The 23,802-nt window shown below is 46.4% G+C and overlaps 1 protein-coding gene across 1 annotated transcript in view; it reads right to left on the bottom strand.

The window, feature by feature from the left end:
* The window catches only part of LOC135376012 (uncharacterized), a 225,637-nt gene that overhangs the window by 11,999 nt on the left and 189,836 nt on the right, over positions 1–23,802 (bottom strand). The window contains exon 3 of the mRNA XM_064608629.1: positions 17,072–17,149. Coding sequence (XP_064464699.1) covers positions 17,072–17,149 — 78 coding nt within the window. The remainder of the gene's footprint in view (positions 1–17,071; positions 17,150–23,802) is intronic.

The following is a 23,802-nucleotide window of genomic DNA, read 5'->3' as shown; positions in this document are numbered from 1 at the left end:
TATGAGTCTCAGTCTCTTCTTTTTCTTCGTGCAACGTGTACACACGCAACATGTCTTCCCCCGAGCCGTTTCGTTTCCATCATCCTTTTCGCTGTATCTTAAGCGGCCCCTCCATGTGCGGCAAATCTACGTTCACTGCGAACGTGCTGAGGAACCTGAACGACGTGGTGGACAAGCCTCCATCACAAATATTCTACGTATAGAAATATACTTCGCCGAGTATGCAGGACGAATTTGGGGACTCCGTAAAATTTACCAAGGAGCTACCATGAGAGTGGGACACGTTACGCGCTACGCTGATCGTCGTCGACGATCACATGACCGACGCCGATTCCTTGAAGGAGGTGACAGATCTTTTCATTCGGGGTCCACACCACGCCAACGCTTCGATCTTCTTACAAGTTCGAAACATCTTTATCGACAGTAGCCATTTTAGAACTATATCCTACAACGCCAGTTACGTCAACCTGTGGCGCAGCGTCCACCAGATGGAACATTTCGGGCAACAGCTACTTGGCAGAAAAAGATTGGAGTATTTCCTGGACGCATATAAACAACTGAGGTCGTCGCCCCACGCTTATTTACTCGTGGATCTTCACAACTATACGAACGAGGACCACAGGTTGCGTAGCAATATCTTCCCGGGTGAACGTCAATATATCTACGCTCCGAAATGAATCTCCGCCCTCACCTGACTTTACTCAAAGTACTCTCCACTCTACCCCCTCCGTTCTGAGATGTGAGACGTTCTTCTTCGTCCGACATGAAACGCCTCTTAGAAATTTGCCTCAATGTATTGAATGGAAAGGTGGCTCTAGCTCCAGACACGTTCGCGCGTTTGAAGAAGCACAAACGCTTCTTACGACGGCTTGCCTACAAAAAGATTCACAAGAATCCACAATGTTTGAAGCACTATCTGTCTCAGCAGCGAGGGCAGGGCATTCTTTCGTCGGTGGTTCCTCTCCTACTTTCTGCCGTGTTGAATCTTTTCGCCACTGGCACAAGAGAATTGAAGTGACTGCCTCCATCGGAAACATTCTTTCCTCGAAGGAGAGTGACGACGTGAAAGTGAAGCTGATACTGCAAGCACTGTATCGCATACTCAAGCAGTACGGATTCGACCCCTACGATAATAAAAACAAGGCGTAAGACGCTACAAATGACTTTGTCCATTCGCTCCTCTCTCCAGAGGTGAACGAAGAGGAAGCGAAAAGGGTCGTCTTGGAATTAAAGAAGGTTCTTTCCAGGGCTGTATCTCCGTGTCGGGCAAGCCCATCAGGCACTCCTCCGTTTACGTACTTGTCAATTATTTGTTGCAACGTCAGACAGGAAAGAAACCTTCCTGGTTCCCCAAAGTCTCGAAACTATTGCGCCTGATTTCTCTGCCCAAATCTCCTGAGACTCAACAGCAGCAGCAGCAAGCCTCCATTGCGTGGACGACTTATGGAGGGATATGAGAAACCAGAGGGTGGTTTGGGGGAGAAATAGGTGAGAACCGCTATAGAAAAGCGCGTCACATGAGCAACAACAAGGCTCTCACCATTCTGAGAAAGCTGGACGCCTACACGCTACACCATTCAGTGAGAAGAAAGTTTAATAGATCCAATTGTAACACGTGGTTGATCTTGAGCGCGATCATGCGTCTCGCATGATCGCGCTCAAGATCAACCACGTGTTACAATTGGATCTCGCCGAATTTTCAAATTACAAGTGGTTGAACGGTGGCTACCGCTACATTCTCGTGGCGATCGATTCCCTCTTCCGCTTTGTGCGCACCCTCCCGCTGAAGACGAAGCGCCGCGCCGAAATGAAAAGGGCCATGATAAGACTTTTTCGGGGAGGTAACACACCTACATGCATCTTTTGCGACAGAGGAGAGGAATTCTACAACAAGATCGTCAAGGTCTCACGCAAGAAGGTCCACATGTATTCCACCTTCTCTCCCGTAATCAAGGCATCGCAGGCAGAACGGATCATACAAACTTTACGCGACAGAATATTCCATTAGTTTAGAGTAACTGGAAAATACCACTTCATTTCCGCGCTTCCCAAGATCGTGCGCGACTACAACAACACCAAACAGAGGAAGGTGGGCATCAGCCCGTCCGAAGTCACGCCCGAAAACGAATTGGAGCTGTTCAATAAGATAAATGGGAAGCCCGTCGTACCCTCCGTGAAAAAGAAGCTCAAAGTGCGGGATAAATGAGGGTCCTACTACACAGAAAATGTTTTCATAAGAGCTCGGAAGGGAGTTGGTCGCCTCAGATTTTCACCGTCTTCCGCCTGAGAGACACCTCCCCTCCCGTCGTGCACCTGGAAGATTATTGGGGTAAGGAAGTGGACGGATCTTTCTACCCGGAGGAGGTACTCGTCGTAACCCAAGACACCAATCAGCCTTGGCCAGTAACGAAAGTGCTGAGAAAGAAGAAAGTCAGAGCTTCTCCTTGGTTCGCTGGTTCGGTTACGACAAAAACACGACAGTTCGGTTCCGAGCAGTGACGTGGTCAAGATTGGGAAATGACGTCAGACATCTACGTCCACCTGCTCTCGAACGCCAGCATGGATAAGTTTCCCTCAAATAAACTTAACGCCTTCACGGTAGCTTTCGACAGCCCGCTTCAGCTCTCGAATCGCTATGAAGTCAGTCTGATGGATCTCAGCATCAGCAACGATTTTTTAAATATTGGGTACGAAAGGCAATATGCGAAAATCTAGGGTTTCTTTCGAGGACACGGTCGAAGCCGGGAGAACTTTTCGTATCACCTCGGATCTCGAAAGGGATTTGGGAAAATCCCTTTCAGAATTTAACGCTTCTTTCGCATACAATAAATCGCGATAGGACTTCGTCTTACCCGTAGACGTGAAAGCCATGAAATTGGACCCTCGGCTCGCACAGGCGCACGGCGCCTTGTTAGCATCGCGCTAGCATCGCGCTGGTCGTGCGGTGAAGCCTCCCAAATTGAGCAAACGCGAAGCCACCTCCATCTTATTGGAGCACGTCGCACCCGTCGCTTTCACCGACGTCACTTTGAATTCGGAAACCAAGTCCCTACGTAACACAGTCAACAAGTATTTCCAGACGCACAAGCTGGACGCCTCACTAGAATTGGCGGATAATGTCTACTCTCTGAAAACGCCGAAACGGTTGCACGTACCGGAACCCTTTTTAAACCTACTACATCTCACACCCGTCGAGGGACACGGAGAAACGCTACGCGTCTCTCTCTCCGTAGCGCGTCAATTTTCTTTCACGATCAAGTCAAAAATTTCTCAATCTTTTTAACTACATCTGCCTCCCGGCTATTATGCGATGCCGCAAGGACTCCTGGATGCGATTAACCAGCGCGTAGGCGAACGCGCGCGCTTCAGCATCGACAGAATCGAAAAGAAATGTAAAATTTGGCTTTCCAAGGGCACCACCTCCTTAAGACTTTCCGAGTACCTGGCCGTGCTTTTGGGCTGCAAATCGCGTACCCCGTTCCCGGGGGAGGAGGACGCCACGAGCTCCGTCGAGGTACTCCTGGAACCCCTGTTTCACAACATAATCGTCTACACGAATATCGTGGAACCCACGTACGTGGGGAGCGGGAAAAAACGATATTAAAAATACTACCCTTATATTACGAGAAAGACAAGCACGTCATCACCTACAGGGTGGGTAACATCCAGTATTTTAACCTGTCCCAATTCTAAATTCCCTCAGTGACGATCGTTCTTGCGGACGAAACGGGAAGACGTTTACCGCTGCGGTCCAAAGGTAGAACCAATTTAACGTTGCATTTCAAATATGTACCGTAATTCCCCCAAAATAATTCTCGTGTACACGGGACGCCTTTTCCAACGAGGGGGTGGTGTGTTGAGCAACATATCCAAGTTTATCGTTCCCATCTGGCAGCAAATAAAACCAATCGCCAAGAAAACGTTAAAGCGCTTGGCGCGGAATTTGGCCGACGGTGAAGGAACATCGCGCGCAGTAAAAAAGGCGGCCATAGCAACGAGGAGAGACGTGCTGGATTCCGTGGAGGGCTCTGAAAACAAGAATGGAAAGAAACGTCGCAAAAGACAACAAAAGGTGCCAACGCAAGACGCACCTCCAGATATCTTTGGTATGCCGTGAAGGTCACACATCCGCTGTGCGCTCCGACCCATCATGACGTCAACGAAAGACAAAAAAACAGTCGCCGCTCTGTCTGACGAGTGATGTGATAATATTCGAACCTCCTTTCATTCAATACGGCGTGGAATATACTTTGTACCAACTCTTTTATCCAGTCAACGGGGTAAATAATACAGTGATCGAATTTTCTATTCAAAATTTGCAAAGGGCACACTTTGAGCTCTACGGCAGTTTCGTGTCCTTGACCGCGCGCATTGTTCGCGACGATGAGGAAAAAATGGACGAGAAAGATGTCTTTTTCCCAATAAACCACCTATTGAGTGGCATGTTTAAGACGGTCACCGTTTATGCGAACAACAAGCTCGTCAGTTCCAACGAGTTGTATGCCTACACGAGTATTTTGGACGTCGTGCTTCATTCCACGCTGGAGCACTGCACGGGCCCGGGCATACCCGAAAGCCCGAGCCCGGCCGGGCCGGGCTTGGCGTGTTTTCGTCGGGCCTGAGCCAGGCTCGGGGTTCAGCCACGGGGCCCGGGCCGGGTACGGGCTTGACAACGCCAGACATGGTCGGGCATGTATGCGAACATATTTCACTTCACGAGACTGGACAGCTGAATTTTCACATTACTTTTTTTCCCCATTGCCTATGGAATATCAGGTATTCTCATCTGAGAACTATCACTTTTTTACACGTGATCATGCTTATTTTGTGAATTGGTCTGGATTTCACGCGTGCACTCACGCACATTTGGGGATGATTGGTGTGGGGTCCTGCACGAGCGCCAGTTAGGTTAGGTGTTTTGGACATATTTCGTTCTCGTGAGGGTCCAGCACGAGGGTCAGTGAGGTTAAGTATTCTGACATACTACGTTTTTATGAGAGTCCAGCAAGAGGGTCGGTTAGGTGAGGTGTTCTGAGATATATTTCGTTCGCGTGAGAGTTGAAGAAAGAGGAACTAACCCCGGAGCATGTGCAATAGAGCGGCAATGAGTCTCTCTTGAACCGCAATGTACATACGCCTACACGCCACTGCGTTCCCAGGCAAGCAACCACCATGCACAGAGCAGCTTGCCGGCAGAGAAACACAGCCGCTGCTGCGTTCGAGTATAACTTCTGACTCTCCACCAATTAGCTGTGCAGTGCTCGGTTCCACGCCCCTGGCTCAAGGAACTGTGCACGCGGTTGAACTGTTTGTCGAGGACGACGAACATTTAAAGAACGATTACGACGTTTCGTCTTGCGGTCCGAAACAACGTTACGAAGCGACGAAGGGTGGAAAATACTTTAACCTGGTCGGACAGATCAATACCGACCTGTTTCAACAGCCACGCCTTATGATACCTGCCGTCGAAATTCGCGTCGTTTGCCTGTTAAACAATGATGAATTTAAACTCATATCGGCCCCCAGCGACAAGCAAACGTACAGTTACGAGGTGGACATTAAAGAAATGACGTTACACTTGAAAAAGGTGACGCTGGCACCTTCCCTCTTTTTGGAATACGAGCGGCATCTTCAGACCACGCCGGCCATCTACGTGTTACCCGGATTGGAGACCAAAGTGCAGAGTTTGAGTGCCGGGAGCTTGGACGCTCACTTTGAAAACGTTTACCACGAAAACGTGGCTTCCATACTATGCGTCGCCCTGCTCGCCACGTCCGACTTTCTCGGCGACATCCAATCGAACCCCTACAAATTCCGCCATTACGATCTGCCTCATTCGATGCTCTCCGTGGACGGCCAGCAAGTGCGAGCCGAGTACGACTTTAAGAACGACCTCATCAAAATTTCCTGCTTTAACTTCTTGCAAGAACTGGGTGAAAAACATTTCAAGTACAGCTACAACCGATTTAAAACGAACGGGTTCCTTCTCTACTTCAATTTGGACATGGATAAGTGTTGTTCTCCTTCGCATTTGAACCAGTGGTGAAAGGGAAATCTTCGCCTGCAGTTACGCTTTGCTAAAGCCCTTCCACACGCGGTCACCGCCCTCTTGATTTTCGAGTGTCCCAAGCTCATGTGCATCGACAAGGACCGTACGGTCACCTTCCCATAGAAAAGATGTACGAGGGCGGCATCTCGGAACTCGTGTCCCTGAACCCCCTCGCTTCCTCCATGCTGAGAGGCATTTGCGCTTCCGACGAACCCTACGTTTTACGCAAACCCGGCTATTTAATCATCAATACGGAAGAATGAAGAAAGCGCGACCAGGACTGGGTGCTCTACCTGAAAAATTATGACCGGTCTGCCGTGTTTTTCGACAGCTACGGACTTCCCCCCATCGAAGCAAACCTTCAAAGGACTTTACCAGTGGACGAGTATAACGACAAGTGTATTCAATCTTCTTTTTCGCCGTACTGCGGGCTTTTTGTATCTACGTAGCCACGCGCATGTCGAAACGCTACAGCTTGAAGAATTGTGTATCCATGTTTTCGTGTAACCTTGCCTTCGGACAAAAGGCGGAAATGTAGAGGGCGCTGCCCATTGTTTGCGTGACAGGTTGGGAGTTGGCAACCTGTGCTGTGACAGAGTTATAAAAGGAACTTGAAAGGGATTAAACTTGTTCTTATGTTGTTGACACTCGTGAGTCTCAGTCTCCGACACTTGCCTGTCGTTGAAAACGTTGCTACAATATTATATTGAAAGCTAGCTAGCTAGCTTGTTTCTTACTCGAAACATATGATCTTGCAAAACCTCGAGAGTTGAGATGGGATATACCACTGGATCCAGATTTCAGACAACCGTGTCGCAAGCAGTACACTCTGAAAGCATTGGAGCAAAGACGCTTTATTTGATAAGCGACAACACTTCAGGCATGGTTGCTCTAAGCTCTAACGAGCAACAGCAAGTATATACGCAGAAAAGAAGTGTAACACAAGTGATGCAACCCACCCGATTCATTAAAAAATGAAATATCTCAGTGCTGGCTGCAGGTGTCACTGTTCCACCATAAAATTGAGCTAATATCTTTAGACACCATAATATTCCTATCTTAATCGTGATGGAGCTTCCCATTTCATCCCCATCACCAATGGGGTACAGTATCGTCCACGCCCATGAAACTCCCCATCCATCGTCTAAAATAAAATTGTTGTTTGTCACTGTTCTGTCGGCAAAAAAAAAGAAAGAAGAAAAAACAGATTAACTTTGAGGGGGGAGCAGCTGTGTACACACGTAGCAGTGCCATACAGGTTGAGACACAGGAGGTGAAACTCCTCACGTGGTGTGCAAACCCCCCGGCTGTGTCGGGATGCCAACGCAGTCATTTAACAGATGGTGTACATTTCATATAGGACGGCAAACAAAACAAATTTGCTAGGGCCGAACGTTGCTTTCTTTCAACAACGCAGTCTGTAAAAGGTGAAGGAGTAACTGACACGTTTCTTCTATTCAATGTGATGGCGTTTGCACCTTATGACCTATGACTTTTCAAAGCGCTATCGGGCCTACTTCCATCCACTGTGTTTCGCTAACCTTCCCCATCTCGAGCTGCAGATTTGGTACGGCATCCCGGTTGAGCATAATGATAAACGGAAAACAGCCAGGAACACGGACGAGGAAGTGCACAAACGAACTGCTGACTTTCAACTAACACAAGTTTACTTGCAACACACATTTAAATACAAAAACAAGACACAAGGAATGTCACAACACCTTATCACAATAGCAATACAAAAAACTATCTGCTCAACACATGATGGTTGCGATCCGGGCACGATCCAAGATATTCCATTTCGGCTGATAAGAGGAACAATGACGGTGTGCTAACACAGCGATCTTCCTCTGACGTTGTGATTAAGAAGGTCTCCAGAATTTCCCGAGCAACGCGCGTTTTGAACCCAACCTCTATTGTGGTATCATTCAATAGCGGGGAGCACCCACAGGTCTTGCAGTGAAGAGCCCGGTGTCCTGATGGAGTGGCGCTCCGGACCAACGCCCTATGTTGTATGTACGCCCTACGTATGTAAACCACATACATAGGCCAGACTGGGCGCTGCATTAGCATTAGACTGAACGAACACAGGGCATTGGTCCGCAGCACCACTCCATCAGGACAGCTGGCTCTTCACTGCAAGACCTATGGGTGCTCCCCGCTATTGAATAATTCCACAATAGAGGGCGAGTTCGAAACGCGCATTGCTCGGGAAATTCTGGAGACCTTCTTAATCACAACGTCAGACGAAGATCACTGTGTTAGCACACCGTCATTGGCACTCTTATCAGCCGAAATGGAATATCTTGGAAACGTGCCCGGATCGCAACCATCATGTTTTGAGCAGCTAGTTTTTTGTTTTGCTATTTTGTTGTTGTTTGTTGTCACATTCCTTGTGTCTTGTTTTTGTATTTAAATGTGTAAACTTAAAAAACTTACTTAATACTTACTTAAGTAAACTTTTGTTAGTTGAGAGTCAGCAGTTCGTTTGTGCACTTCCTCGTCCGTGTTCCTGGCTGCGTTCCGTTTATCATTATGTACAGTTACCAACTACCCCGCATTTCTACGCTCATCCCGGTTGAGGCTTCGTGTGAAACTAAAAGTTCACTTTTCTAAAAAAAGAAAACGAAGAGCTTCGGACAAAGACCTTCGACGCATAATCAGTGTCTCCTCATGAACATGTCGTATGATTATCGTTCAATTCTGTAACACACGAAAATTATGAGCACCAGAGCGGGAGCCGGGATGGAGACCTGAAGGGAGACTGACAACAGCTGCACCTGTATGCCTGAGATCCAGCTTCAACCTACTTGTTCGTCGTCGAAGTCACCTTTTACCTGCGCTGACATCCGGACAACCAAAGCTGGGTCTAGGAACACACATATGCTGTGACTGACCGACGCAGGGCACCTGAAAACGATGAACGTCAAGATGAAGGCGAGGCCGGCAGTGGAAATCCAGGGAGCCAGACTCGAAGTAGGACGGTAGGCCGGGCGCCGTGGTCCACCGTCGCCGCCATTACTGGGCTCGCGTCTTTAAAAAATGGCTAAAACATGGCCAAGAGAAAACAGACTTGGAAACGGCTACCGAATCCTGAGAAAGCAGAGTTGGAGTCGAACTGTACGTCACCACTGAAATCAACTTCGAAGTCCATCCACTACACCACCGTATCTGGCCTCAGGAAGCACATCGGGATTGGAGCGTCCTCGCGACGGCAGCGTCAGTCACTTTGCTGGGTCTTGGTCACTGTCTAGAACGCTGGACACGTTTGGAGATTTTAGTGCCTCCATCAACTTCAGAGTGTTTCAAACGACGTCACCTTGATGATACATTAAAATTATCCAGGAGTGCCCACTTAAGAGTACCCTCTGTTGACGAGCTCGTTCTCCTGATATCAACCCGGCGACATGACAGGTGACATCACTGGAGCAATTTGAGAACAAAGCGAGACGGACAGCTGACCGCTCTCTGCAGCCAGTGTCTGTGCGTGCTACTGTTGTACCGGCGTCTTTGCATTCGAAGAAGTGGGTACACAACAACACAAGAAATAATTGAAGATTAAAATAATATCGCAAATAGGGGAAGCGTGCATCATTAATCCGTCTATTTCGGTACCTGGTAAGAAGAGAGAATATTGAGTACGGCGGCAGCCGTGATCAAGCACAGCCGTGTATTAGAAACGGCCATTAAAGGGACCTGCAGATATCTAAAGCGCCACCCACTCCTTGAGGTGTATCGCTAACCACCGATTGAAACACAGTTGGGCATTATTACAGACTATACAAGTCATATTTCGTGTTTATTGACTGACTGCCACCATGTTAAGAAAACTGGATTTTGTTTTATTGAAGCGGGCGTTCCTGGTTACTTGCAAAAACAACAGATTTTGCGGATGCACGAAGGTGATTGATTGATAACAGTTGTATATATTTATACAGGACGTTTCATTATTATAATTTTTATTATAGAGTTAGAAGGTGCATTCAAATGTGGGGTATGCGTCAGAGCGGACATCCCCTCGAAAGGCGTATGCAACTACAAGATGACTAATTATGTGAAATATATCAATTGACTCTTAGAGCTGAATGAGAGTCAGTCCTCGTTCAAAGCCATTCTGTCACTTAGAAATTTTATAAATCTATCTCTTAGAGAGCGTGCCGCGAGATATCCAAATCCGAACTTCGCTATGTAAATGAGTGGAAACCAAAACCACGCGCCACAGGAGCGCATGACATTCGCCGACGAGGACTTCGCTGAGTCGCAAAGCTGATATGGATAGCAGACCAGCACATTCTCCAATCATCGTCATCTGACGTCTTTTTCCTGCACTCGGGAGAAACACACCGAGACAGTAATAGCACAGATAGCCTCTTTTTCACACAGCGAATCTATTGTTGCTTGTGCATCATTCATTGGTGCCACACCCCCTCTGAAGCACAAGCAAGCTGCACGACGTGCGTTAGTCGTGACGTTGCCCGCCTTGCGAGGCCGACTAATGCAAGCAGTTACACCCCCACCACCACCACCACCGCACGACGTGTATAAGCGACCAAAATCATCGACGCGCTCAGCAAGACTACGCTCAATGTCTTATTAGCACGATGTGTGGGAAGCGGGACTGACCTGCGGAAAGGAACAAGGAGGTGGATCCACTCATTCTCCCCCAGCTATGATGATCAGACTTGTTCCAGCGCTCGCTTTGCGCATGCATCGACGTACCTCTCGTTGAAGGGACTCTGACTAGAGCCTGTTAAATGTTTTTGTTTATAAGGATGACGAACCTACATGGCGCCTCCAAGTTACAATTGAAATGTTTCGTTCCTGCGGAGCTGCAAACTATTCTAAACAAGGAGCCGAAAAGCGGTTTCGCTTGCAGCCCTCAACTCGTCCGATCAGCGCAATAGTCTAGCTACGATGCATAAGTTTTCCCTAGTGTACGACGTAAAACACCCGCTACGTTTATTGGAGGAAAGTCCACGTCGTAAGTCCGGGTGGTTTCCGCAATTTCTGTATGCTGGGTGCTTTTTCAAACATGGACGTTGAAGGAGGAAGCACAGCGGAGCCAAGGAGTCAGCTTTTCATCTACCATTCAGCAACTGAGAGGGAAGTTCTGCTACGTGCAGCAGAGTTCGGAAACTTTGCTTTTGAAATGTTGAGCCGCGAATCGGCTTCAGCTTGAAGAGGAAGTTCTATACGCGTCGGGCACGCAGGAAGTAGGCAACGTAAGCAAGAAACAACAGAGTGGTAGATGAGCCTTCAGCATTCATCGTGATGAAGCACATGAACAGTTTGTGAAAATTTCGTGTTTGGCGACGCCGTCTTTTTAAGGTGACGGTGTGGTTCATGCATAATAATGCCGAAAGAGGACGAGTGATTATGCTGCAAGGAGCTGTTCTCAAAGTAGCATATTTAGAACTTCGAAGGCAGCACGGACCTATGAGCGCTCACATTCACAACTAAGAAGCGTGCACACTCATGCTGGTGGGTTTCAATACAAAATAGCTATTTTGAGCTTTCGTTCCAACTGCATTCAATAGGTTCACCGTTTTCGAGTTGCTGTGTCTGCGAGGAACAACCTGTGCCCACAACATATTTCTTAATTTACAAACGGAACAAACTAACGGATAGGTCGGTGAGGAAACAGGCGCCAGATGCATATATCTATAACGTAAGCCCCAGATTGACGGGTCAAATAAACAACACACACACAACACACTAAACAAACAAACAACACAGCCTGTCACGATGTGTCCCCCAATTATTAGGGTTCCGTTATCGATTCCAGTTCACCTGCAGTGACAGCTTGTTCCATGTAAATGCTGTAGTAATGCGCACGAAGAATGAATACCCTAAAATGAGTATCGCTTGCGTGAGTCTGTACGTATAGCACCATGAACCATAATAAACGTGGGGAAAAAAATGAGCGTCCGTATCTCAGTCGGTAACGTGTTGGCTCGCTGTGCTCAGGATCGCAGGCTCGATCCTGGTCTGGCACCAGGTAAAATTTCGTAGAGTTTGACTACGCACGTCGGAAGAAGAAACAGGTTACAGGTTCAAGAAAGAAGCACGAAATGCAGCAATTAGAAATGCAGCACGGCGCACTAGCTTCTATTATTACGATTATTTCATACTGGACGCGTGTTTTTCCGAAATGACACCTTTTTGGAAAGGGTGCTCAGGAACACCCCAAAAGGTATTCGCCATGGGAAAGTTTAGAAACACCCTTAAGGGTGTAAAAAGCTTTACCGTGTTGTGACAACAGTATATTGGCGTAGAAATGTTGGTTCTTGCAGAAAGTTGTTGCAGTAGTGAGCGACCATATGACGGCATTCTGAGTGTTGATTGCATGGACGTGTGATGTCATCGCAGTGGTATGCCGAGATGAGTTTTCAATATATGCGTACGTTCTCTTGGTTTGACGCTACGTGTGCCAGTGTCGGAGTGAAGCGCGATGTTTAAAATTCGAGTATACAAAAACTACGAGGTGTTGAGGCATGTATTTTTGTATGTGAAGTTGCTTTCGCCGAAGTGCACTCAGTAGTCTTGGGTAGTATAGAACGTCAGAATTTTTTAGGATTGGACTTCATGAAGCCCGACAAGGACACTCCGTAGTAAAACGATTTCGCAGAGCTGAGCTTCTGTCTAAGACTGGCCATCAAGTTGTAGAAATAACATTTCGGTGCATCACATGGATTCTTAGGCAAACGATCAGTTCTTGGACCTGAGTTTAGAGTTCCAGGATAAACATGTTTTGTTGGGCTTACAGCCCAAGGGGTAAGAAACCGCTACTGTCTTATACCTCGTCCCATTCTAAGCATGTAAAAAGAGGCATAGTGAGTCTATGTATGAAAAATGCGTTCAGTAAGTCGTGCCACCATCGTCTGGAAGGAAGTTTTAGATCCCAAGTGAAAAGATTGGTTGAGGCAGGGTACCCGAGTAGTATCTTGGTATCGGTGACCGAGGGCATGTGTAATAAAATGTACGGTAAGAAACCCCCTCATAGTAGTAATGAAAGGTTACCAAGAAGGATGGCAGTGATCCCCTATATTCATAATATATCCCATAGATTGGAGCATATATGTGAGAGATGGGATATGGATGTGATTTTTTCAGCTCCAGAAAAATTGAGAAAATTGTCCGGGATAAAGCTAGTCGATGATGCTGTTTTCGGTGCGTGTACTATTAAGCATAGAAACCCACCGGTGCAGTGTACAATAAATGTAGTCTATAAGACGCCGTTGTCGTGCGGGAATTATAACGTTGGTCAGACGGGGCGCTGCCTCAATGAAAGACTAAAAAAACATTCACATAATGTTGACGACAAAGAGTTGGGAGATGAATGTGTGGCGACACCGTCGATCAACCTATCTGGAAAGGGCATAGCATTTCTCCGGCGGAACGAAATGTGACGGCAGGTTTCTGTGGGTTCTGTGTGGCCTATGTGTTTATGTGCATCTTTCCAAAGTGTTGAAAGAAAGCGCTAGTTTGTTCTCCTCTGTGTCCGTGTTTTCATCGCGCTACTATACTACAACTATGTTCCAACACACCCAACGTCTCACCTTGTAGACAAACGAGTCCTAATTATCACTACACGCCGCTTCATATGCAGAATTTCTCTTGTGTACCACGGATGAGTTAGGTTCATTTTCTTATACCTCACCGGCACAAATGAAGAAATGGACTTTTGTACAATACACCGGAAATTTGAATACAGAGGGTCAAGTTCTATTTCAACGGCGTAGGGGACACGTAACTACAGCAATGAGAAGCCTATATCTTAAGCAACACACATACATTAACTGACTGTCGTAATTAAAAGGAAGGGGAAAACTGGGAGAACGAGAACACTTGTGTGAGAAAAGCCCGCAGGTGCAACAAAACCGCGGTGAAACCCACCATCATCGTCATCATTTATTATTGTTGTTGTTGTTGTTGTTGTAGTGATTCAAAGGTCACCTTTCTCGATGTCTGCGCTGCCTCATAATGCGCAATACCCCATGCCTATTTATTTTTTTCTATTGCAGATTTAAGAAGGTTTTTATTCAGGTTCATTGTATGATTTAAAAGTTAATATTTTTATTAGCTAAAAGGCCTCTACCTGGCACCACATGTTTTGCCTCACCTCAAGTTTTTGACTGAAACCTTTTCTCACATCACCTCACGTCAATCTTTTTCAATTTAGTCACCTCCCGTATAAGGCTAGTTATCCCACCTCAAACTACTTAACGTTGACTGGTTGAAGTGAGTGTCCACGTGCATAATGCACTCCCTCTTTGAGTATAGTATGCTCTAAATGAGTACTAAAATACGTGCAATGCCAGCAGCTAAAAGACAAACGGAAATGTGAACGCAGTCGAAAATCCTCGGTCTTTGTAAAGGCCCGTGAGATACAGGCAAAATGTAATTAGGTTACAATTAGTACTTTCTAAAGCTATTTCAATACAGTAATTACTGTAGATGACTGAGCTGTAACTTTAAGACTTACTTTACAGTTCTGTCGTCTCCCAATGTCGGCTTAAAGCCAGTTTCCTTCCCCTCTTTTTTTTTTTGACTAAAACAGACTCATTGGTGCTCGCAAGAATATACTGAAATAAAGTTAAAATCCAGGCGGGTTGGTGATCCAGCCGGGTAAAAAACCCCACTGCAAGAGGAAAACGAAAGGGACAAAAAACGAGTCAAACACAGGACTGTGCCAAGGTAAATATAAATGGTAGCGAAGGCGGGAAAAATACGAAATCTGTGTTAGCAACCCTGCGCCCTTCATGATACACATGCGAGTGTGGTTGTTGAGGGGCAAACTACGAAGGTAAACAACAATAATTTAATCGGAGGCGCGAATAATGTCTGTACTAATACAATATGCATGTTTTTAATGTAGCAATTCGCGCGGTCTGCCAGTAATACGTAAAGCAAAGTAATCGTAATCGTAAAGTAATACGTAAGATTATAGACAGAGCCCAGTACTCCTCCGGTTCCTGTCGCTCTCCATGTAGTTAGCTACGAGTTTGCTGTACGTTGACTGCGCACTTTGTGACTGTTCATAGCCGTTTCCTTCTTCATCGTCGTCTTTTCAATTTCAAACCACCAAGTCCAACTTGGGACATTCCTCGGGGGAATGCCATATTTGAGGACAGTAGCCAGCTATTGCTTTATTTGAGTGTCAAGAATGTGGACAGTACTGACTTTGGAGCTGTCGGTTCCTCTTCCTGCCTTTGCGACGTTTGTGGGTGCGTGTGAGGAAGCCTTCAAAGCCAACGTTAAGACATTGCTCACCTCGCAAGGGGTCAGGTCCGAGCTGTGTAAAGCGTTGGACATACTTGTGCCAAAGACGTTGAGTTTGTGTTTTTCATCCGTGTATGATGATCTATTTCCCTTTTTTCTGAGGGTACGACTGTTCTGGTTTGCACGAGAAAGGAATGAGGAAGTACGAAGTAGTACGTTACGTCAGAAGGCATTGCAGAAGCCAGCGAGACTAAGTTCGTAATCTCTCCACGTTGTTGTGATGTAACCAGACGTTTTGTTTCCATGCATAGGGATATGCATGGTTCTGTTGTCTATCCAGTGCTTTCAGTTGTAACCTAGATTACACATGATCTCTTGTAATTCTTTCATTCCTGTGAAGCATACGATTTGTCAAAGTGCACTTTTGCACATAGCTCCTTACTGTGTTATTTGTATTTTGACAGCCATGCAGAGTTCAGTAGTATGTGCCAATTATTTATATGTTTAGTGTTTTTACACCTGTGTACATAGATACCTAGCATACATTTTCTATTTTGAATCTTCAACAGTTTGCCTATTCTTTGATACGTATGAAGTGTATACCTGTGTACATAGATTCCTAGCACATAATATTATATTTTGAATCCTGCGCTGAGTGCAGTAGTTGTGTGCAAGTATGTAGGAGCAGTTATGTGCAGGGCTAAGCACCTTGTGCAGCTTGAAAATCTACACCACATGGCAAAATGTGCACAAAATAGCAGAAGCACAGAACATTGTCGATGCTTTGACATCCCTTTAATATAAAAATGCTGTTGTAATCAAAGTAGAAGTAGTCATCAGCAGGGTGTGTACACACTGAACAAGGTTGTCATTGCTGGAAGCTGATGCTGTTGTGCCTGTTTTGCAAGATAAAGTATCACAGACTTCTAAAATGAGCTAATGGACTTCTGCCTTCTTATTCCCCCATAGCATTCGTTACAGTGCCAAAAACTGTGGGCAGACATAGCACCACACAGTATGCAAATATCATATAATGTGATCTTCAAGTGCAAATATGTTCAGTTCCACCTTCTTTGCACGAGAGATATGTGGAAAGTTCCAGATGTACATGAGGACAGCTATAGCAGCATGCATTGGACATTAAGGTCCTGGGTCCCACCTGTGTTTGCTGGAATTTGTACATTATCCTTTCGTGCTTATTGAGTACATGGACTGTCATACTGGCTATTTTGCACATTATTCTGTCGTGGGTATTTATGATGAAAGATGGAAGTCACTGAAAGGTCACTGTGTTCCAGCCTCAGAACATCAATTGTCACATGTGGGTATTTATAATGTTTACAACGGAATGACGAATTTACCTGTGATAAAAGAAAGCAAGCCCCCAGTCTCCTGTGGTGCATGCATGTCGCTAGTGTTGATTCTTCTCTGTTTACAAATTGTTAGAGTTTTTTGCTCTTGGATTTGCTTTCAACAGCGGTTCTGACTTTCCGCGGCTCGACATCGCGATGGAACGCACGCGCAGCGCGAGCGCCCACCCCGCGCTATACGTAATGGTGACGTACCAGGTGACGTCATTACGACGGAATTTGTAGTTTGCCCCGCAATGGATGGATGGCGCTGACGGTCTTTATCATGGCCGCCCTTGAAGACCTGGTGGCCAATGCAAGCTCCGCTACCATCTATATTTACCTTGACTGTGCTGTGTTTGTCTCATTCTGTGTCCTCCTTGTACTCTTTTTTTAATCGTTTTTAGCTTGTAAGCACTTATGACTCTTGGAAGTTGTTAAAGTTGCTCACCCAGCAAGCTGTTCCATCATAATAATGTCCTCTCTTCATGAAACTACAGCTGTAGACGCAGTACGAAACTCTCTCCGTCTGTGTGAAAGATAAACGTTATCGTGGCGTCAGTTTGCGTTTTAATCACGAAATACACTTTTGAGTGGTATAATCCCCCGTTGTGGAATTAATCTCACACGCGGGGCGAATCTCGCGCGGCTCAAAGGGACGTTCTCATTCGTAAACCCATGTATGAAACAGACACCGCTATGTTCGGCATCGGTATAGATTCTATAGTTGGCTATTGTTTCACCTGAAAAAGTGTTTAGATATTAAATAAACAAATTTTAAAGATCAGCGCTACGTCCGCAGCTGGAGAGGCTCAGGACGAGTGACGTCACTCCCTAACTGGAGGACTGAGAGGGGCACTCAGAATCGAAAGGAGCCGTCCAATAACGGCATCTCTTTTCTCAAGGCCATGCTCTGACTGGTGGTGAAAGAAATGGCGTATTCGCGTTTTTCCAGAGAGGGTTCGGCATACTCTCAACATCCGACGTATGCTCCAGGTCATGTATTCCACCGAGTATAAGTCAAAGTACGCCACTATTTCGCGTGGGATATCGATATCGTGGTCAGTGCTACGGGAGGAATAAAACGACACTCTAGCATAGAGCTTTAAAAAGAGAGAAGGGGACACGACTCCATTCCACAAGCACTCCGATGTGAAGCGCGTTTCGAGGGCTTCGCATACAACGCTGGGATAGATGCCTCATCTTGTCAGGTCAGTGTAAGCCGAAATAACGGAGTTGTCTCATCAACAAATGTCGTGGCGACATCTGGAAGTGCTGTATATTTGCCGTCGTGAGTCCCCTTGGAGTTCGTTCTTATGATATAGCATACGCTTTTCTAATCTACCGAAGGATCTGCGCATCTAGTGTACTGTAGGGCGCTACGTTTATTGTGAAGCTTGTGCTTGATCAATTAGTAAAATATGACTAGGAAAATTATTTCAGTGCTCTGTTTTCATTCAAATGCCACGTACGTATCGCACATACGTTTCGCATATCGTAAGGTGCAGAGTGTTGTCAACATTTGTCACTTGTTTCTTCTGGACGCCTCGTGACGACGGTCTGCCAGTATAATGGAGGCGAACGTTGAAACGTCTGTGCGTGAGGACTGAAATAGGTGCAAAACGTAATCTCCGTTGGAGATTCGTCACAGGTGTGGAAAATAAGGCATGTATCAAGTATATTAGCAAGTCTTCTCAGAACTTGCTAGTAGAATGTGATAAAAACTTGTGTCTTGTGCGTTTGGTTCTTGCCGTACTGCACAGATCAAGTCACCATATTGGTCAGTTGTACGACGGAACGGGATACAAAATCGCATGGGTTACTCGCTTGAAGGAGAATTAGCTTCACGATCGAGCTACGGTGCTTCCACCCCGTATGTCAACTAGATTTGTGCGCCGACGCCATTTTTGTCGGCGGCGGCGATGGGTCCATTTTGGGCCGGCGGCGACGTCGTTCAGCGCAGATCGGCGGCGTACTCATCCGCGCGTTAACCTTACCTCCATGGCATTAACGAACGACATTTTAGCGACAACGCAAGCAAGCTGGTGTCATACACCGAATGGTTCGAAATTAAAAGTGAGCACTGACAAAGAAGGTCCCCCAAATGCAACTATAGTTCGCTGTTTTCATATTTAACGAACTGCACTGTGAAATGCACTGTCATGCAGTTCTAAGCACCGTTGGATTGCTAGAGCCTGAATAAATGGGTTCCCAATTGCGGGTTTACATTTAGTTTTGAGACTCAACGCCGTCCACTTGGACATCCCCTCCTAGATAACTACTGATTGAAGGTACGAAGTTAAAATCCCACACACCTGATGTCAGTGCTTCAATGTAACAATCTTTCCAGAATTATATATTGAAAGAATACAACAACTAACTCGGATTTATTGAAGGTAGAATGGCAGGTAGTAAGAAATTGCAAACAGCAAATGCAAAACGCACACAAGACGGATTACGCAGAACTCATGCTCCAGAAGTGTACACAAAATACAGGGGTCACATAGAGGCGCACTATATAATTCTGCATAACTGTGTCATTCAAAAAATAAAAAATAAAAACAAAGAGTAAACACCATGACCAACATATACACTGCTGGCCTCCCTCCCTCCCAGGAAAGTCATGAAGTCGTATTAAAACTCCATCGCGAACCACATGCTCCATATCCAAGAGTGTAGACACGCAACAAACACGCCTGCTTCGTTGTAGACAGTAAAGTATCCACAAACACGGATGGCCGACAGTGTATAGTGTCCGTCACCCTAATAGATTTCGACGAAATGCAAGAGTGTAACTAAACGGAATTCCAATGCGCACGAGAAACGTACCTACTTCAATCTGACGACACCACGCAACACCACCTAGATAACACAAGGCCTCTTCATACTTCCCTCTCTCAGCGTATGACGTAATTAACGCTAGTTGCCCGAGCCTGATCCCGAGTCCGATAGCCCGATGCATGCTGATGCAAGCGTTGTGCAACTTGCCGGTCATCTCTCCATACTTCTAGTGTCTGTTTCGTGAGATTTTGGCCTGTGCGTCGCTACAGCATTGTCAGGTTTCTCGAGTGACATGTACGCATGCTTTTGGAACACTCTATGTGGAGGTAGGCAGTGTCGTTAACTGAAACGACGTTGGTGAGTGAGTTCCACATGGGCCGGTGCTGCGTTCCTCTCTGTCGAGACAACCACGACGAGGGCCCATCAGTGCATGTGTTCTCGTTCCCAAAGGATGAAGATCTCAAGGTATCATAGCTGAAGGCGCACGCGCAGATTTTAAACCGAGCATTCGTTCAAAGGTATGTACGTAAACTTTAAGCCACTGCCTCACTGCCTCAGCCACTGCCTCACTGAAATGTGCTGTGGGATCTTGCTTACATGTTGATTGTAATAGGGTCGTCATCATACTCTCGCAGGTCTGCGAACTGCATTTTCAGCAATCGGAATTGTCGCGGAACTCACGCACAGTGATGGAGCCACTGGGAAGACGACTGAAATCGAAAGCGACCGGCTACGATTGGTGCCAGGTGCCCTGTGCCTTCAGTTTATTTAAACTGCCCGGCCTACATGTCATCTACGCGTGCTCGTCGCGAATCAACGAATTCCAAACGCGCCAGGATGAAGTACACGACCCTTCAGAAAGCCCTAGAAATTTCACTATGAACGAGAAGAGAAGAAGTGATGAATAATTCAATGTCTTCTATGACGACCTAAAAAGCAAGTTAGGAGGCATCTGCAACAACAGTTTTGGACAATGAGTGTGACCGACAAGTGTGTGATGTTTCTCCGTGCACATTGAAAGCAACCCATCATCGCACTTAAGGTTTTACGTAACCATTTAAGTGTTCGAAGGAGTAAAGTAGTGTTTTCAATGTTCGAATAAATATATAAACTTAGAAGTGCTTCATTCATCAGTTGGCCTTGTTCCTGAGTTGATGCTAAATTCCATTACGTTCGTTAAAACATCGCTTTCAACAACAAGAGCGCGACGTCGCTTGCTTAGGCATGCTCTGGCGCCGTCCAAGTATCGTAGGGAAGCAGCAGAGGGACAACTACCGTGACGTCACGGCGTGCATGAAGGGGCCTTTTGTTATCTAGGTCGTGTTGCACCACGTCGGCTGAGGAGCAAGAGTCTGAGCGAGTGGGTGCACCCCCCCCCCCCCCGCGTCGCCAAATTGGCCCAAGCCACTGCGTGACCACCAATAGCGTATCTTTCTCCTTCCTATTAAGTGTTTTCGGCTTGTATTCGTTTATGAGTTCTTACCTCCTTTTCTGGTCATCCTCCTTTCTGGAGTAGCTATACTGGTGTAAACTGGTCAAAACCCATCCGGTTTTGGAAACGCGCGATGTACTGGAACCTTCGAGAGGCGTCTCCTTTCTGCGTCGGCAGTTATGGTGGTTATGGGATGGGATGCATTTCCTGTCTTTCTTGGATGCACGATGACGGCGAGCTCAATGTGCATATAAGAGCATTTAGTCAAATAACATTTTTACTGACAGCATTCGCCTCTATGTGAGATTCTTTTTCGATTGATACGAAACATAACAGGCTTTACTGGAGGCAGCAAATGATTACTTATGCCAAAGATGCTGCCAACTGCAGGGAAATCAATTTCACAGAAGATATAAAACCAATTCAGAGCTGTGAACACTAGTTGCATTATTTCGCCAAACCGTCGTTCAAGCTGGTGCTATATGCGCCCTCTATATTACAAGAGTCAATCAGCCCCCACAACAGATTACGAACTTTGTAGTCAGTGCGGTGCACCCAACATCTGTCCTTAAATTTATTTCAGACACTCCGTAGGTCAATCAGCCGCATCTTCATATCAATATTTTGTTATACTGGTCGTGTTGCACATAAATGCTCCCAGCGTGCGTGCTTTAATAGGAATTCGCAGGAATTAGTTGTTACGGTTTCTGATCGCTATACAGAAGCCCTAACGTGAGGAGAGAGAGAAAAAAAATCAAAACTGTAAATGAGCTAAAAGAAGAACCACTACCGCCATTGTTAAAAAACGGACACTGGAATAGTCCTCTAAATGTCTGTTTCTCAAACATCAAGTTTAATGGCTCAGTTAATAACATTCACTCATTCCACCCTTATGCAACGCGATATACCGGAATCTTCGAGACGCGTCCCCCGTTTCTGCGTCGGCAGTTATGGCGCGATTTTTTTCTCTCTTTTTTTCGGGACGCACAATGGTGGCGCAGTTATTCTCAATGTGCATAAAAGTGCTTTTTTTACTCAGCGCTTTAGCCAAATTACACATTTGCTGGCTGCGTCCGCCTCTCTGTATCGAGGCACGAAACATTAGATTGCGTCAACAGCGTTTCGAATGATGGAAGATGGAAGTCACTGAAAAGGTTAGCCAGCTGTAGGACTCGAACCCACATCTTCTGGTTCGAGTCCAAGAGCTGGCTAACCTTTTCAGTGACTTCCATCTTCCATCGTTAATTTCTTAGGCCTTGAGGCTTTGTATGTATTTGCCCTTTCTATGTGTTCCAGCCTCAGAACATCAATTGTCTCATGTTCAACGTTTCGAACTGCGGGAAAGTCACTTCCACAAAGGTAACCAAACCTGTAACCTCCGGCTCCGACTGTGGGGAGCTGTGGTCCTCAGACCCCCCCCCCCCCCACCCCCCGGGAACATTCACACGGAGGGCCTGGCCCCCTCCAAGAAGTCTACCTTGCTGACAGTCAAGATGAAAGTTATGAGGGACATCCGACAAATCGTATGCTTCATGCGAATGAACATTTAAAAAAAAGAAAGAAAGAAAGAAAGCCTCATGACACGGAATCCCATGCACCCCGACTGACCGCTGGGACTATGCTTATCGTCGCCATGCGATTCATAGACCACTTCATTCGGCGAAACCCATATTTTTTTTATTTGTTCTTTACCTGTATTCTGTGCTAGAGGATCCAGGATTTTTCCTCAGGGTATAGGGCTCCGACCTTGGACAACATGCTATACGCACGCGCTACCTAAAGCCAATTGAAGCGCTATTTATTGACAGAAATTTAGGGAGACCAAGCCATGCCCCTTTCCCCTTAGGTCCACGGCTGATTCTTGTATGAACTAATTCAGATATTTGAAAATCATCCTGGTGTAGCATTATCCCTTGATACAGTCGTTTTAGTTGGTTATTGCGGACTCGCGTCCACGAACTGTCTGCTTCCTAAACCCGTACTTTTTTTATTATGTTATCTCAATTAGAAAATACATTTTCTTATCATACCTTATTGAATGCGATGTATTCCTGGAATCCGCCATTCGGGTTTCTATCTGCAGCGCGTGACGGACTCAAGTGGTGGGAACATTCTCTACGAATATGATGATCGCGATGTTCATTCTGTGATGAAGTTGCCTCTTGAGATAAGGAGTTTCCTTTTCTTTTCTTTTTTCGGACACCGTTGGAATCTGTGTGAGTTCATCTTCAGATTTAGTTTGGCTAACCTACCCTAAGATAGCCCAACTCAACCCAACCGAACCCAACCTAGCCTAAAGTGTCATGAGAAACCGCGAACGTGCTATGGGCATTTGTGAGGGGACTTCACACAATCATGGTCTTCTTTCTCCCTACCTTTACTCCGTGTCTGCCAATGCACTCCTCGAAGCTACTATCATTCTTTGCTGGCAGTACCAATACCCTTGCCGTTTCAGTGCTGCTGAGGGCTGGAGGTCTTTTTTATTTTATTGCGTGTTAGCGCCCCGAAGCAACTGTGGCTATGAGCGGCGTACAGATGTGGACAGACGGAGAGCGGACAGCAGGAAGGAGTGGGAGACAGAGGGATTAGTATGCGTCCTGGGCCGACATTCGTCTGGAAAGTCTTCGGAAAACCCAGGGAAAGCCTCAGACAGCACAGCCGGTGCCAGTCTAGAGCACGACCTTGGTTACCACCAACGAGCGGACGCCTTAGCCCACTCGGCCATGCCGCTGGCTGAGAGCTGGAGCTGCAGTTCGCCATAATAACTGCACGGTCTATGGGATAGTCACAATATTATTCCCAGAAACTCGTGTTTTCATCCTGTTGACTTATAAAATCCGCAGGAAAAAAATAAAATTTCGTTCTGCGACAGCGGCGCGCCGATCAGCGAACCGGCGGCTGCCGCGAGCAAAAACTGCCCGGCGGCGGTGGCACGGCGGGCACCTCTAATGTTAACAGGAGAGAAAAAC

Source organism: Ornithodoros turicata, unplaced genomic scaffold (genome assembly GCF_037126465.1).
Source record: "Ornithodoros turicata isolate Travis unplaced genomic scaffold, ASM3712646v1 ctg00000969.1, whole genome shotgun sequence".
In the NCBI taxonomy this organism is placed as follows: Eukaryota; Metazoa; Arthropoda; class Arachnida; order Ixodida; family Argasidae; genus Ornithodoros; species Ornithodoros turicata.
This window is presented reverse-complemented; position numbering and strand designations above follow the sequence as displayed.